Below are 13,623 nucleotides of genomic sequence, written 5' to 3' on the forward strand. Positions count from 1 at the left end.
GTCTGGCTTATCCGGTGGAGGGTCCTTCCCATATAGTTCGGATAAGTGAACTCATACAATATCACCTTCAGACAGTACGTTGCTGTTTTGTTCATATTCTGCTGTTATGGCTCGTTATTGCTTCCACTGGCTAAGGTCCCCAGTTCATTTCTTATTTATTCTCAAAGTTTTCATACCTTAGTGTGGATAGTTATGAATTATAGTATTGTTGTGGTCGTCTTGCTTGTGGTGGAACAGCATACTCTTGTCCCACCCTGCCCTGGATTCTCACCGAGGGTCTCGTGCCTTTTGTACTGGTATAAGGTACAGTGAACGTCACTGATGCAAACAAGGAAAAGAAGATCCACATACTGCATTTTGGGGCAGTGACGATAAAGGAATAATGAAATGCTGATAATATTATAAAACACTTCAATTATTACAATAAAACTGTTGTATATTACATTAAATGATATTTACATCATTTAAGTACTACAAAAATATACATTAGTCTACACTACAATAGCAATACAAAAATATACATTAGTCTACACTACAATAGCAATACAAAAATATACATTAGTCTACACTACAATAGCAATACAAAAATATACATTAGTTTACACTACAATTGCAATACAAAAATATACATTAGTCTACACTACAATTGCAGTACAAAATTATACACTTTAAATACAATATGTTAATACAACTAAGCATTAATATGAAGTGATCAACTTGTATAACAGTCATACAAATTCCAAAACACTAATTTCATAAAATTCATATGCCTTAGGTTGTCCAAACAACCTTAGGCCTATTAAAACTACAAAAATAGAATACAGTAGTAGCAAATACACCGTATTTCTCCTTGAAAACTTCATATTATATGCAATGTGAAGTTACTCATGCTAATTAACAAAGGCTGATTAATTGTTAACTAAATATCACTCTCGCTCACTCACCAAACAAGTCTGTTCACTCTCCTCTTACTCGTCACACATGTCACTCAAGTTGTCGTCATCGTCATCATTTACTCAAGTATCACACGTTGAGCTGCCCCGCTCATTCCCAGCATCAGGAGGAGGAGTGACAAGAGAAATGAAAGGCTTTACCATGACAAACGGGTGGAGAGGAATGTATTGGAATGCTAAAATAACTTCAGTCTGAGCTATAACAAGCTATAACAATCCAGATTGTTGCAAGAAAGAAATATAGTTATTAGTAATGGCATGATTTTAATATGGTTTACTTATAATTTCAATTTACGTATTATTTTCACACACTTAAGCATACAAAATCAAAATTTTTTCGCAGTATATATATCAGGAGATATCCAATATATATTACAAAATATTATCACTGCACACAGTTATGTACCATACTTACAAGGGTTGGTCACACAATATGAGGACTTGATTATCTTGAGATGATATAGGACGAGGCACAGTTCAGTAAACATATCACTACGAGCCATGAGAGGCTGGAGCAGATTCAATAAACACATGGCATTTGTAAAATAAAGGCACGACATTGAAGGAAAATAAAGATATATACCAGAAGAAAGTCAAGAAGAAAGGACGAGGAAAGGTTAGGTTGGCCGACAAGGAAGATGGAGTCCAGTACTGTGAAAAATTAAATGTGGGCATGAGGAACGAGTATTTTAAAGACCAAACACTAAGGTATATTAAGGGAGAATCAGCAGTACTGCGGGAAAGAACGGGAAGACGAGAGATTACAATTTTAACAGTTATTGAGAATAAAAGATATGATGCGAGGTACGAGTGCCAGTAGCTCACGACACTCAGGATTCACAACTGCCTACAAAGCAGGGCCAGGATTCGCCAAGCATTTACATATCCACTTATGAGACTATTACATCTTTCTTCAATCATGGCAGCATGTCTGTAACAATGAGAATGTCTATAACAATAATTACTGTTGGTCTAGAATGACCTCACAGCAATTTCAACTTGAAAACTGTTAAATAAATACAGAGAAAGCCACCATGATCAAGATGTAGAGCTTTCTTTAGTGGACATATGAATTCCTGATGACTCCTTGGCCTGGGGGGCTGGCAAAAGTAACTTTTAAGTGTATAATTTGCCTAGCAGAAACCATGGGTGTCTAAAACATAAATAATGCACTTTATCAGGTCAATACACAGGTTGACGTGGCTAAAGTTAAAGATGTTAAGAATCACATCTTAAAGAGCACAGCTGACTAACAAGACTACAACTAGTGACACCTGCACTCTCTCAGTTTTGTTATTTCCAAATGAAAGTAACAGAAAATTTATGAATGCTGAAGTGCCTGGTCATCAATGTAATTATTAGCTTTCATGTAAAGGTTATATATTAGTTTTATATAATTTTGATTAACAATTGCTGCCAAATTGTACTGCACCTCAAACTAAATAGTTTGCTTTGCAATACGGTCAAAAGACTCATGCAACTATACTGGTATTGCCTATTTTATTACCCGAGGATCATGGTACCTCTCGTGTCCATCAGCACTCCTATTAAATAGAAAAGCTACAACGAAAGATGAAGAAAATAATGGGTGTAGACCATTTAGCCCTGGCTGTCCACAAAGGCTCTTCCATGGAAGAAATAAAGGTTCATGGAAGAAACCCAACAACAGAGCAAAAAACCAGCGTTGAATGTAATGAAACGCCATTTTCTAGGCGAGTCCCAGAGGCTCCTTAGAGCTATCGGACTGATATTAGTTATATTAGTCTGGGGCTTCAGTCACATGGAGTTCTGCCTACCAGGAACCACGAGCCAGAACCTGGTTCCCTCAGAGAGGTGCAGGGAGCAAAGGCCTATGAAAACTCCACTCTTTGGGAGTACTGTACAGGTATATTCCTGTTTGCCATTGACTAGGCTTAGGCACCCAGAAAGGTTGGCGCCCCAAAACAGACTCCAACTGGTAGAAAATTGCAACCCAAGACCGAACAGAGCCCAAGAACTTCCCCCAAGAAAAAGAAGGTAACAAGCAAATTGTCAACAGATTTCGTTCACGCCGCCACCCCTTCCCCCTTGGGAGGCCTCACCCACCCGAGCAGGCTACCTGCTCACCAGTTCAGAGACTGAGCAAACAGAAGAAAGACCGCTGACCTTGCAAGGGAGCTTCCGGGGCTCACCCAGAAAATTATGTTTCATTACATTCATCTCTGGTTTTCTGTGGAGAGCCCCGTCGGCTCCCTGGAGCTAGATACCCAAAGATAAGTAAAAGAGGAACTTACCCAGGAGGCAGCAGCACCGTGTGCCTCATGACGAAGACGGGACAACTGGCTGCAACCGACTGCCCAAGGTCACACAAGACCGCTGAGAGCCCGGAACGTTCACGAGATAATGGGAGGCCAGGATCCTGTTAGACCTCCAAAACCCGTGCCCGAATGTCAGTCCAAGATATGTTCCCAAACACAGCAGCAAGAGCCGCAAACTTCTGAACATCATGGGCATGAGGGTAGACTGCAGGCTGGCAAGACTTAACCCTGCAGACGACCTAAGAGACCCGAGCCCTAGAACAGGAAATGAGGGAAAGTGGATCAACACAAAGCGCGTCCCCGGACACAGAATCCAAGGCGCTCAGGTAACTGCAGAGAGCAGCAACCAGACACAAAACATGATGCACCCCCGGCCTGACCACCCAAGCATCAATAACCCACGGACCCCTCGCGTTGGTTTGATGTGATGTGCTTGTTACCTTGATTTTCTTGGAGGAAGTGCTTGGGCTCTGTTCGGTCTCGGGTTGCAATTATCTACCAGTTGGGGTATATTCTGGGTGCCTAACCACAGTCGATGGCAGATATGAATTACAGTACTCTCAAAGAGTGGAGTTTTCATAGCCCATTGGTCCCTGCACTGAAGCTCCATGTGACTGAAGCCCCAGATTAATACAGCTTCATGTAATATCAGTCCAATAGCTCCAGGGAGCCGATGGGGCTCCATACAGAATAGTATTGTCCACAAAAGACCTACTAAATTGGCTATTAAGAGTTCCCCACAAAAGCCCTAATGTACAGAAAAAAAAGGTTGCCCACAAAAACTATACCAACGTGGGAATAAGAGATTACCCACGAAAGCTATACCAATGTGGGAATAAAAGATTGCCCACAAAAGCTATACCAACATGGGAATAAGAGATTACCCACGAAAGCCGTACCAAGTAAAACAATAGTTCAAAGCATCACTACCTGCAAGTATACATACCGCAAATGAATTTGGGATCAATTGGTGACCAGGCTGTGCCATTGTATGTTGTGCTGACATAGGTCTGGTTTGTGGTCGGTAGTGTGCCCGCCTGACATGTATAGTTGAGGGTCTGTCCCACCCAGAAAGGAGCAGGTGGGCCGGCCAGCATCGCCCCGCTCGGCAGAGGTGGTGGTGCATCCTCTGCAACTGGAATTAGTACATACATCAGCATAGTTCTTGGACCACCCCTCTGGACCTGTATCTGGTCTGTCTGACCCTCTGATGAAATTGGGATCAATTGGATAGTCCTATCACTTCCCCCTGAACCTATAATGTAAGGATAGTCCTATGGCCATCCCTGTATCCTTGTATCTGGTCTGTCCAACCAGTGAGTGTTAGGATAGCTCTCCACCTCCCTTATGACTACCTCCTCTGTACAGTCTTCTCACAACTACCTCAACAATGTATGTCTTCTCACAACTGCCTCCTCAACACAGTCGTCTCACAACTACCTCCACAACACAGTAGTCTCAACTACCTCTTCAACACAGTCTTCTCACAACTACCTCTTCAAGACAGTCGTCTCACAACTACCTCTTCAACAGTCATCTCACAACTACCTCCACAACACAGTTGTCTCAACTACCACCTCAACACAGTAGTCTCACAACTACCTCCTCAACACAGTCGTCTAACAACTACCTCCACAACACAGTCTTCTCACAACTACCTCTTCAACACAGTCGTTTCACAACTACCACCTCAACACAGTCTTCTCACAACTACCTCTTCAACACAGTCGTCTCACAACTACCTCCACAACACAGTCTTCTCACAACTACCTCTTCAACACAGTCGTCTCACAACTACCTCCTCAACACAGTCGTTTCACAACTACCACCTCAACACAGTCTTCTTACAACTACCTCCACAACACAGTCGTCTCACAACTACCTCCTCAACACAGTCGTCTCACAACTACCTCCTCAACACAGTCGTCTCACAACTACTAACACAACAGTCGTCTCACAACTACCTCCTCAACACAGTCGTCTCACAACTACCTCTTCAAGACAGTCGTCTCACAACTACCTCCACAACACAGTCGTCTCACAACTACCTCCACAACACAGTCGTCTCACAACTACCTCCACAACACAGTAGTCTCACAACTACCTCCTCAACACAGTCGTCTCACAACTACCTCCACAACACAGTCGTCTCACAACTACCTCCTCAACACAGTCGTCTCACAACTACCTCTTCAAGACAGTCGTCTCACAACTACCTCCACAACACAGTCGTCTCACAACTACCTCCACAACACAGTCGTCTCACAACTACCTCCACAACACAGTAGTCTCACAACTACCTCCTCAACACAGTCGTCTCACAACTACCTCCACAACACAGTCGTCTCACAACTACCTCCTCAACACAGTCTCCTCCTAGCCAAGGGTGAGACAGTCCCCCCAGCTAAGGGTGAGGCAGCCTATTTAGTCACCCTAGCCAGCCCATTCTGCTGTTTAGGTAGTACTTATATGAAGGATGAGGATAAGAGTACATATAAGAGTACATATACCGACGTACAAAGCAATTAGAAAGTAGAAATTGGCACCACTGAATTTAGACAAACTGGAAAATGATTTTCTCATGTTGCAAAGACAAACTAAACTAGCCTAATCTAACATTCCTAGAATTAGTACATACATCAACTATACATGCTGATGTATACTCAACTAGGGTGAACCAATACATGCTATCTGAGGGCTAATATAGTACATGTGTGTGCTATACCAATATAGCATGGGAGCCAGTCGGCCGAGCGATGGGAGCCAGTCGGCCGAGCGATGGGAGCCGGTCGGCCGAGCGGACAGCACACTGGACTTGTGATCCTGTGGTCCCGGGTTCGATCCCGGGCGCCGGCGAGAAACAATGGGCAGAGTTTCTTTCACCCTATGCCCCTGTTACCTAGCAGTAAAATAGGTACCTGGGTGTTAGTCAGCTGTCACGGGCTGCTTCCTGGGGGTGGAGGCCTGGTCGAGGACCGGGCCGCGGGGACACTAAAGCCCCGAAATCATCTCAAGATATATACTAGGCCTAGGAATATTTCGGTTTGTTATTTAGCCTCATTTTTTTGGACTCTGTAAAGTGAATAGTACATAATTCTACTATCTGTTTGAACTATGGAGCACATAGTTACAAGTACTATCTACACAGGAGGATGGGTTGACGTAGCTAAGGTGAGGCAGCCCAAATGGCACTCCTAGCCAAAGAGTGAGACAGTCGACATGGTCCCTAAAGCCAAGGATGAGGCAGTGTGTGTGGAGTTGCTAGTCAAGAGTGAAGCAGTCCAAGTGGTCATCCGTCCAGTGACCAAGTGATGCACACCTCATCCACTGTACCACATACAGTTCGCTCAGTGTTCAAAGCATATTCACGATTACATATTCCTTACTGTTTCATTTATATAATGTACACATTAATGTATTCCTTATACAGTACTCACCTGTTAAAATGCAATTGCTACTATCTTATTCTGTTTGTAATATACTCACCTGGTAAACAGGTAAAGGCTGGGTCAAGAGGTGACCATGCAGAACCATTGAATGTTGTACTTGTGTAGTTGAGACCTGAGGGAGAGATCTTGCCAGGCTCGCAGGTAACATTGATGGTGCTCCCCTTCCAGTATTGAGTGGTGTTGTATGCTGAAGAAGTGGATGAATTCTGTCCTGGTAAGGCCGCTCCAGCTGGCAGAGTGGGAGGAGGCTGGGTTGCAGCTGAAAGATGCCATATAGGGCACACTCTTAGCTTTTATACAGTTAAAAAACATAATAGTGAAATGAGGAGATCATATGGCAGAGGAAAACAACCAGAATTTTAGAGTCAGGGAAGAACAATATATGAAATAAATGGTTCCTTTAGCGGGGTGAGGGAAGGGATACACAGTACAAATGAGGGAATGGTTTGTGTGGTGACAAGAGCCTCCCGGGGAGAATGGTTTGTATGGTGACAAGAGCCTCCCGGGGAGAATGGTTTGTATGGTGACAAGAGCCTCCCGGGGAGAATGGTTTGTATGGTGACAAGAGCCTCCCGGGGAGAATGGTTTGTATGGTGACAAGAGCCTCCCGGGGAGAATGGTTTGTATGGTGACAAGAGCCTCCCGGGGAGAATGGTTTGTATGGTGACAAGAGCCTCCCGGGGAGAATGGTTTGTATGGTGACAAGAGCCTCCCGGGGAGAATGGTTTGTGTGGTGACAAGAGCCTCCCGGGGAGAATGGTTTGTATGGTGACAAGAGCCTCCCGGATGGAATGGCCTCAGTGTCGACACTGGCTTCGGTTCTTGATGGATTTTGTACACCTGTGGTGTTTTCCGGCTGTTTGTGGTGTGGTGGCCAGGACTAACATAGTGTACTGGGACTGCATGAGCTTAGGGCTGCCTTTCCTAGTGTCCTGTAAGTACAACCCTTAGGTTCTAAGATTGCCTTCCCTAGAATATTCGTGTTTACGCTCCCATTGGGGCTGCTGCTGCTTGGCATTTGCCCACACCCTTGGAGCCTGCTGGGGTTTTGTGGCTTTTCTTTGGACCTGCGGTAGGGAGTAGTGTTGTTGCTGGTTGGGGCACATCGGTGCTGCACAGCACACATACCTATAGTGGTGGCTGTGTTTCCTGTTCCTCCTTTTGTCGTTGTACTTCCGCGGATATTTTCTTTTCTTTTTGTTTCTTGCATGGAGGAGGTCTGCCTGGTTTGACTATTCAGTTTACTTAGGATATTGTTGGTCGCCCTCTTCTAGGCCCCCATGCTTGTACACTTCACAGGGGTTCAGTTTTTAGCCCAGTTCCCTCTTTGTTGTTGTTCCCTCAAGCTCAACCGATTTTGCAGCACCTGTGCCTGGCTTTCCACAGACAAAACCACCTGCAGAACCTGGAAAACCCCGTCAGGGCTTGGTTGACCACTGGATGCATCCTCAGGGTCCCATCTCCCATTGTGCAAGTTTGCAACTTGTTCGTTGCCCTTGTCTCAGGGTGACCTTCACTGGTTTTGCCTGTCATGCTGTTGTGGGGTTGCGTTGCTTGGTTGGTTTAGATTTTTGCAACGTGCTAGGTTGGTTACCTGCTCTAATGCCCTGGGGCTGCCCAGTTTTGGTTAAGTCAGACTTGGGGGCTTTGGTCACTTTGGCCTTGGTTATGTCTGCGCCCCTGGGTCCTTTTGCTGCTGTTGTGGTTCCTCTGCTCCCCTCTCCCCAGCTGCTGGCTCCCTAAGTCTGCGGGTTTCGGAGTGGGGGCAGACTTTAGTTGGGGATGAGACTCGGGCGGTTCTGGGGGGCTGCCAAATTCATTGTGGGGATGGATGCCTATGAGTATGCTCCTCCTGCTGAGGCTTCTACATCTTGCCAGCAGGCCCCCCTTCTTGTTGCCTTGTCCTTGGACTCTGCCTTTTCTTCTAGGGTGGTGGGCACAGAGGGTGGCTCTGCCCAGGGGCCTCTGTTGGGGGTTTCCAGGGCTGTGATGGGGGGGGGGTTCCACTAGCAGTTCCGGGACTGTTTGCCCCTGCTTGGGTTTTGTGCCTTCTGGACGGGGTATTTTTGGTCCCTCCTTCCCATCTGCTTTGGTTTTCCCTATTTGCTGGTGTGATTTCAGTTCCCTTACAACAGATGCATCTCCTTTATTTTGGTGGCCATTTTTTTTCTGAGGGTGCTTCACTTCCCTTCCCTGAGGGCGGCACTGCAGCTTGTTTGTTTACATGTGACTGCAGGGTGTGTGAGCTCGCATTTTTTTGAGTGTTTTTTCTTCTCCATCTGGATTTTTTCTCCTCCCGTTGCCGTCTCTCTGTTTGTTCTTTCTTTGGGGCATCCTACCCTGTCTGTTACTCAGGGAACAATTGGGTGTTGGTCTTTTCAGTCGGTATTGTGTTTTCTGTGTGTGTTTGGGTTCTGGGCCATGTTTTGATCCTGGTGTTCTTGCCCTGAATGCTCTGATAGGTTCTATGCCTTCAGCCACTGGCTTTTGGTCCCTTTTCTGGCCGTTTTAGCCGAATTTTTTTTTTTTTTGTCAGGGTCATGTTTCTTGCCCTTCCTTTTGTGTGCTTTTCTGAGCACCTGTTGAAATTTTTGCTTTCCGTGGTGCATTCTCCGCCTACAATTGTGGTGGTTAGGGCTTTCCCCGGGTTTGCTTCTGGGTTCCTTTGTGTTCTTTGGTTTTGTTTTGGAGGTTTTCTTCCTCTCGGTTTTGTCCTGTAGTGGTTTGGGAGGCCCTTGGTGGTTTTCCACCTGTGTGACCTGGCATTTACCCCTCGTCCCATATTGGGTGCGTTCCGAGGTTCCTGGATCTTCCTGGCTTGCAAACTGCTATTGGGGGTTGGCACGGGTTGTGTGGTCGTGCCGGGGCTCCAGCTTCTGCTTGTCAAGATGGGCCTTTGGTGCCAGCTTTTGTGTCTTTGCCTCCTCTGGGGCCATTTTTGTCTGGTCGGTGCAGTGCTCGTTCTGCTCGCTGGTTGGCTTCTTGGAATTCTCAGGGTGATCTGAGGTTGACCCCTTCATGGGTCATCCCGTTGACAGGGCGATGGGGGAGAGACTGGCTCTATTTGCCCACGCTTGGTCTCACGATTCATGGGCGTTTCAGATCACGTTTTCCAGCCTGTGGTGGCATTGGGTGGCTCCTTCTCTCAGAGGCTTGGGGCTGGCGGGGCGGGCTTCTTCCCTTGTGCCCTGTCGGGTCATCTTGGAGTGGGTGTGCCTGGGTGTGGTCAACACGACCTCGTCTATCAAGTAGGTTCCCGCTTGTTCCAGGGCCGAAATGGGACTGTGCAGATCTTCAGTTCATTTAGGACTTTTCCCATCTGAACCACTGGATTCCTTGCCCCTCCTTCCGGATGACCTCTCTGTCCTAGATCCGGCTTTTTTTGTTGCCGGGTTGTTGGATAGTGTCTCTGGCTCTCTGGGATGCATGCTGGTACATCCCGATTCATCCAGGGTTCAGGGACTGGTTAGGTCTCGTGGTGGGGCGGTGTGCTTCTTGTTTTCATTGCCTTCCAATTGGCCGGCTTCTGGCACCTCGTGTTTTCACGCGTCTTACCCAGTTCGTTGTGGCCCGTCTACATCTGCTAGGTATTCGGGTGTTGGCCTACCTCGACAACTGGTTGGTGAGAGTTCCCAGCCAGAGGGGGTGGTTCTTTTCCCAGTTCACTGGGTTCAGGTTCCTGGTGAACTGGGGAAGTCCCATCTGGTTCCGTTCCAGGTTCAGACCTAGCTGGGCCTCGTTTGGGACTCTCGAACTACTTCCGTGTCTTCCCTCTTCGTCATTGCTGTGGCTGCGGTCCCACCTCCAGCTGTTCCTGAGGCGTCACGGGTCACTCGGCGGTTACTCGAGTGATTGTGTGGGAAGTCTGAACTTTGCTGTTCAACGTCTGTTCTGGTTCCTTTGTGGACATCCCTTCTGCTTCTTACGCGACTGCTGGGTTCGACCCCATGGGCCTTGCGTCGGTTGCTGCATCACCGGCTTCCTCTTCGGGTTTGTCGGGGTTCAGTGCCTTGGCGCCTCCCTCACTCGATTTGTTTATGGTTGCCTCGTCTCTCTGCTGGTGCTTTGTGACGAGTGGGGTGGTGGGCTCCATCCTTCCGTTGAGCTCACAGCACAGTGCAGGAATTTCCGGTGGTTTGGCTTTCATTGCAGAGGGTTCGGGATGCTCAAGGCTCTACGATCCGCCTCCATTAGGACTGTGCTCTGATGGTTCCTTGTTTGAACTGCGGGGGTTCTCTTCGGTCATTGGCTCTTTGGAGCTGGTCACTTCGGGTGACTCGTCTGCTGGATTCTCAGGGTTTTAGCTGTCTGTGCAGATCACATCCGGGGAATGTCCAACATCCTGGTGGTGGCCTTTCATGGTTCATTCCCCTATTCTCGGAATGGACAGTCGATGACGACTCCTTCCATTGGGTCTGCCAGACGTACGGGCCCCCAGCAGTGGACTTCTTCACATCGGCATGGTCCAAGTATCTTCCGATATATATGCCTTCCATTCCCGACTGTGGTGGTCTTGTAGTAGAAGTTTTAGGCAGGACTGGTCAAGATAGGGTTACTTGTACGATACCTCTACCTCCCAGTCCAGCCGATGCTTCGGCTTCTAGCTCGGTTGGAGTCTTCCCACGGAAGTCATCATCCTTATAGCCCCATGGTGGCTGACCCAGCTTTGGTTTCATGTGCTGCTTACTCGGTGTGTTTTCAGCAGCTCCGCCTCTTCCAGCACCTCGGGCCAGTCCCTTATGTGGTTGGTTTGATCTACTCCTCTGCTCTTTGTGTCTAGTCATTTTGATGCGGGTGTATCACCTCTTGTTTGGTGGTCAGGCTTCATTGAAGGTGTCTCACGTGCAATCTTCGTCTTGGTGACAGTATGATATTTCTTGGCATTCATTTTGCCTTTTCCTCTCTCTTTATTGTTTGTCTTCTATTTCTGTTCTGTTTGTCTTCTATTTCTTCTATTTTCTGTTTTGTCTTGTCCTTTCTTTCTTAGCTCTTTCAGGACCATCATCTTATGCCTCATACTGTCACCTCTTCTCGTGCTGCGCTGGCGGAGCCGTTCCAGCTTGCATTCAGGGTGGATGTCCTTTCTGCCCCGTTCCACAAGCTTTCTCGTGCTTTGGCACCTCCGGCCTGCTAATGTGCTGCCTGAGCCGTCCTGGTCCTTGGACCAGGTGATCCATTTTCTTTCTTCTCCTCAGTTTGTGGTGACCCCTTTGGTTCCTGTTTCCTTTCAGAAGGCTTTGTTTCTGTTGGCATTGGCCTCTGAGAGGTCGGGTCGGTGTGCTTCCTGCTCTCTTCTGGCGCACAGGTTTCTGCTCTTTCGATCCTGGTGTACGTTTTGTTTGGTTGCAGCCATCTCCTCCTTTTCTGGCAAAGAACATGACGGCGGGTTACCAGAGGGGCTCTTGGATTCATGTTGCTTGGTTGGTCTGGCTGGTGGTACATCGTGTATTGTGTCCAGTTGCGGCTCAGCGCCATTACCTGTGCACCTCGGCTTCTCTGGCCATGGACGTGCTTTGAGTTGATCCGATTTCCCTCGTTCCCTGTTCCAGGGTTCAGGTCTCTCAGGTCGTCCGCAGTGTTCTTAAGTCTAGCCAGACTACGGTCTATCCTCGTGCCCTTGTTGTTCATAAGTTTGCTGCTCTGGCCGCTGTGTTTGGGAACATATTTTGACCCCGACATTTGGGCGCGGGGGTTTTGGAGGTCGAACAGGGTCCTGGTCGCATATTAATTGGTGAATGTTCCAGGTCCCAGTCGTTCATGTGGTGCCTTGGGTCGCAGGCTGCAGTTGTCTCATCTTTGAGTTGAGGCACATGGTGCGGCCTCCTCCTCCCAAGTCTCTCTTTTACTTTGGTTATGTAGCTCCAGGGAGCCGAAGGGGTTCCCCACAGAAAAACAGGATTGAATGTAATGAAACACCATTTTCTGGGTGAGCCCCAGAGGCTCCCTGACACTGTCCCTCCCTCCGGTCGGCAGTTTCGTCTTTAATGCTCAGCCTCTGAACTGAGGTCTGAGTAGCTGGAGCGAGGATCCTGGCCCTCCCCTCCCCCTCCGGGGGAGGGGAGGGTTGCGCGGACAAACAACGTTTCGGCGGTGAAAGAAGTTTGATTGCTTGCTTGTTTCCTCTGTTTTCTTTTTGGGAGTTCTGTTTCTTTGTTCGGTCTTGGTTTTTTTGCAATTTCCTTCAATGTACTCACCTATTTGTACTCACCTATTTGTGCTTGCAGGGGTTGAGCTCTGGCACTTTGGTCCCGCCTCTCAACTGTCAATCAACTGGTGTACAGGTTCCTGAGCCTATTGGGCTCTATCATATCTACATTGTAAACTGTGTATGGAGTCAGCCTCCACCACATCACTGCCTAATGCATTCCATTTGTCAACTACTCTGACACTAAAAAAATTCTTTCTAATATCCCTAATAATATTCTAATAATTTCTAATATTTTCAGATGTGATAGGAAACACCGGCTTCAGGGTGGGGTCAGCCTCTACATCAAAGACACACTCATCTGTACTGAGCTGCTAAACACCTCAAATGATATGGTGGAAGTGCTGATAATCAAAATAGAGATTTTAAATGTAGTTATTGTCCTTGTATATAAGTCACCGGAGGCAAACCCTCAGCAGTTTAAAGACCAACTAATGAAAATAGAGCACTGCTTGGACTGCTTGGAAAACCTCACAAATCCAGCTCCGAACATCATCCTGCTTGGGGACTTCAACCTACGGCACCTGAAATGGAAGCACCTGGCTAATACAGTAATATCAGAAAGAATACCAGGAAGTAGCCTAAATGAACAGGCACATGCAAATGACCTGCTACGGATGTGTGACAGGTTTGCCTTAAACCAGCAAATAGTAGAACCAACTAGGAAGGAGAACACGCTGGACCTCATTTTCACTAATAATGATGAATTGATCAGGAAC

At 47.2% G+C, this 13,623-nt stretch overlaps 1 protein-coding gene across 1 annotated transcript in view; it reads right to left on the reverse strand.

Annotated features, from left to right (window-relative positions):
- Nucleotides 1-396: 396 nt before the first annotated feature.
- Nucleotides 397-13,623, reverse strand: part of LOC123749571 (sushi, von Willebrand factor type A, EGF and pentraxin domain-containing protein 1) — a 177,956-nt gene continuing 164,729 nt past the window's right edge. The window contains exons 17-18 of the mRNA XM_069303377.1: nucleotides 6,737-6,958; nucleotides 397-4,385 (exon numbers count right to left, since the gene is read on the reverse strand). Of these exons, the coding sequence (XP_069159478.1) occupies nucleotides 4,177-4,385; nucleotides 6,737-6,958 (431 nt within the window). The 3' untranslated portion in view covers nucleotides 397-4,176. The remainder of the gene's footprint in view (nucleotides 4,386-6,736; nucleotides 6,959-13,623) is intronic.

This window comes from Procambarus clarkii, chromosome 50 (assembly GCF_040958095.1).
Source record: "Procambarus clarkii isolate CNS0578487 chromosome 50, FALCON_Pclarkii_2.0, whole genome shotgun sequence".
Lineage (NCBI taxonomy): Eukaryota > Metazoa > Arthropoda > Malacostraca > Decapoda > Cambaridae > Procambarus > Procambarus clarkii.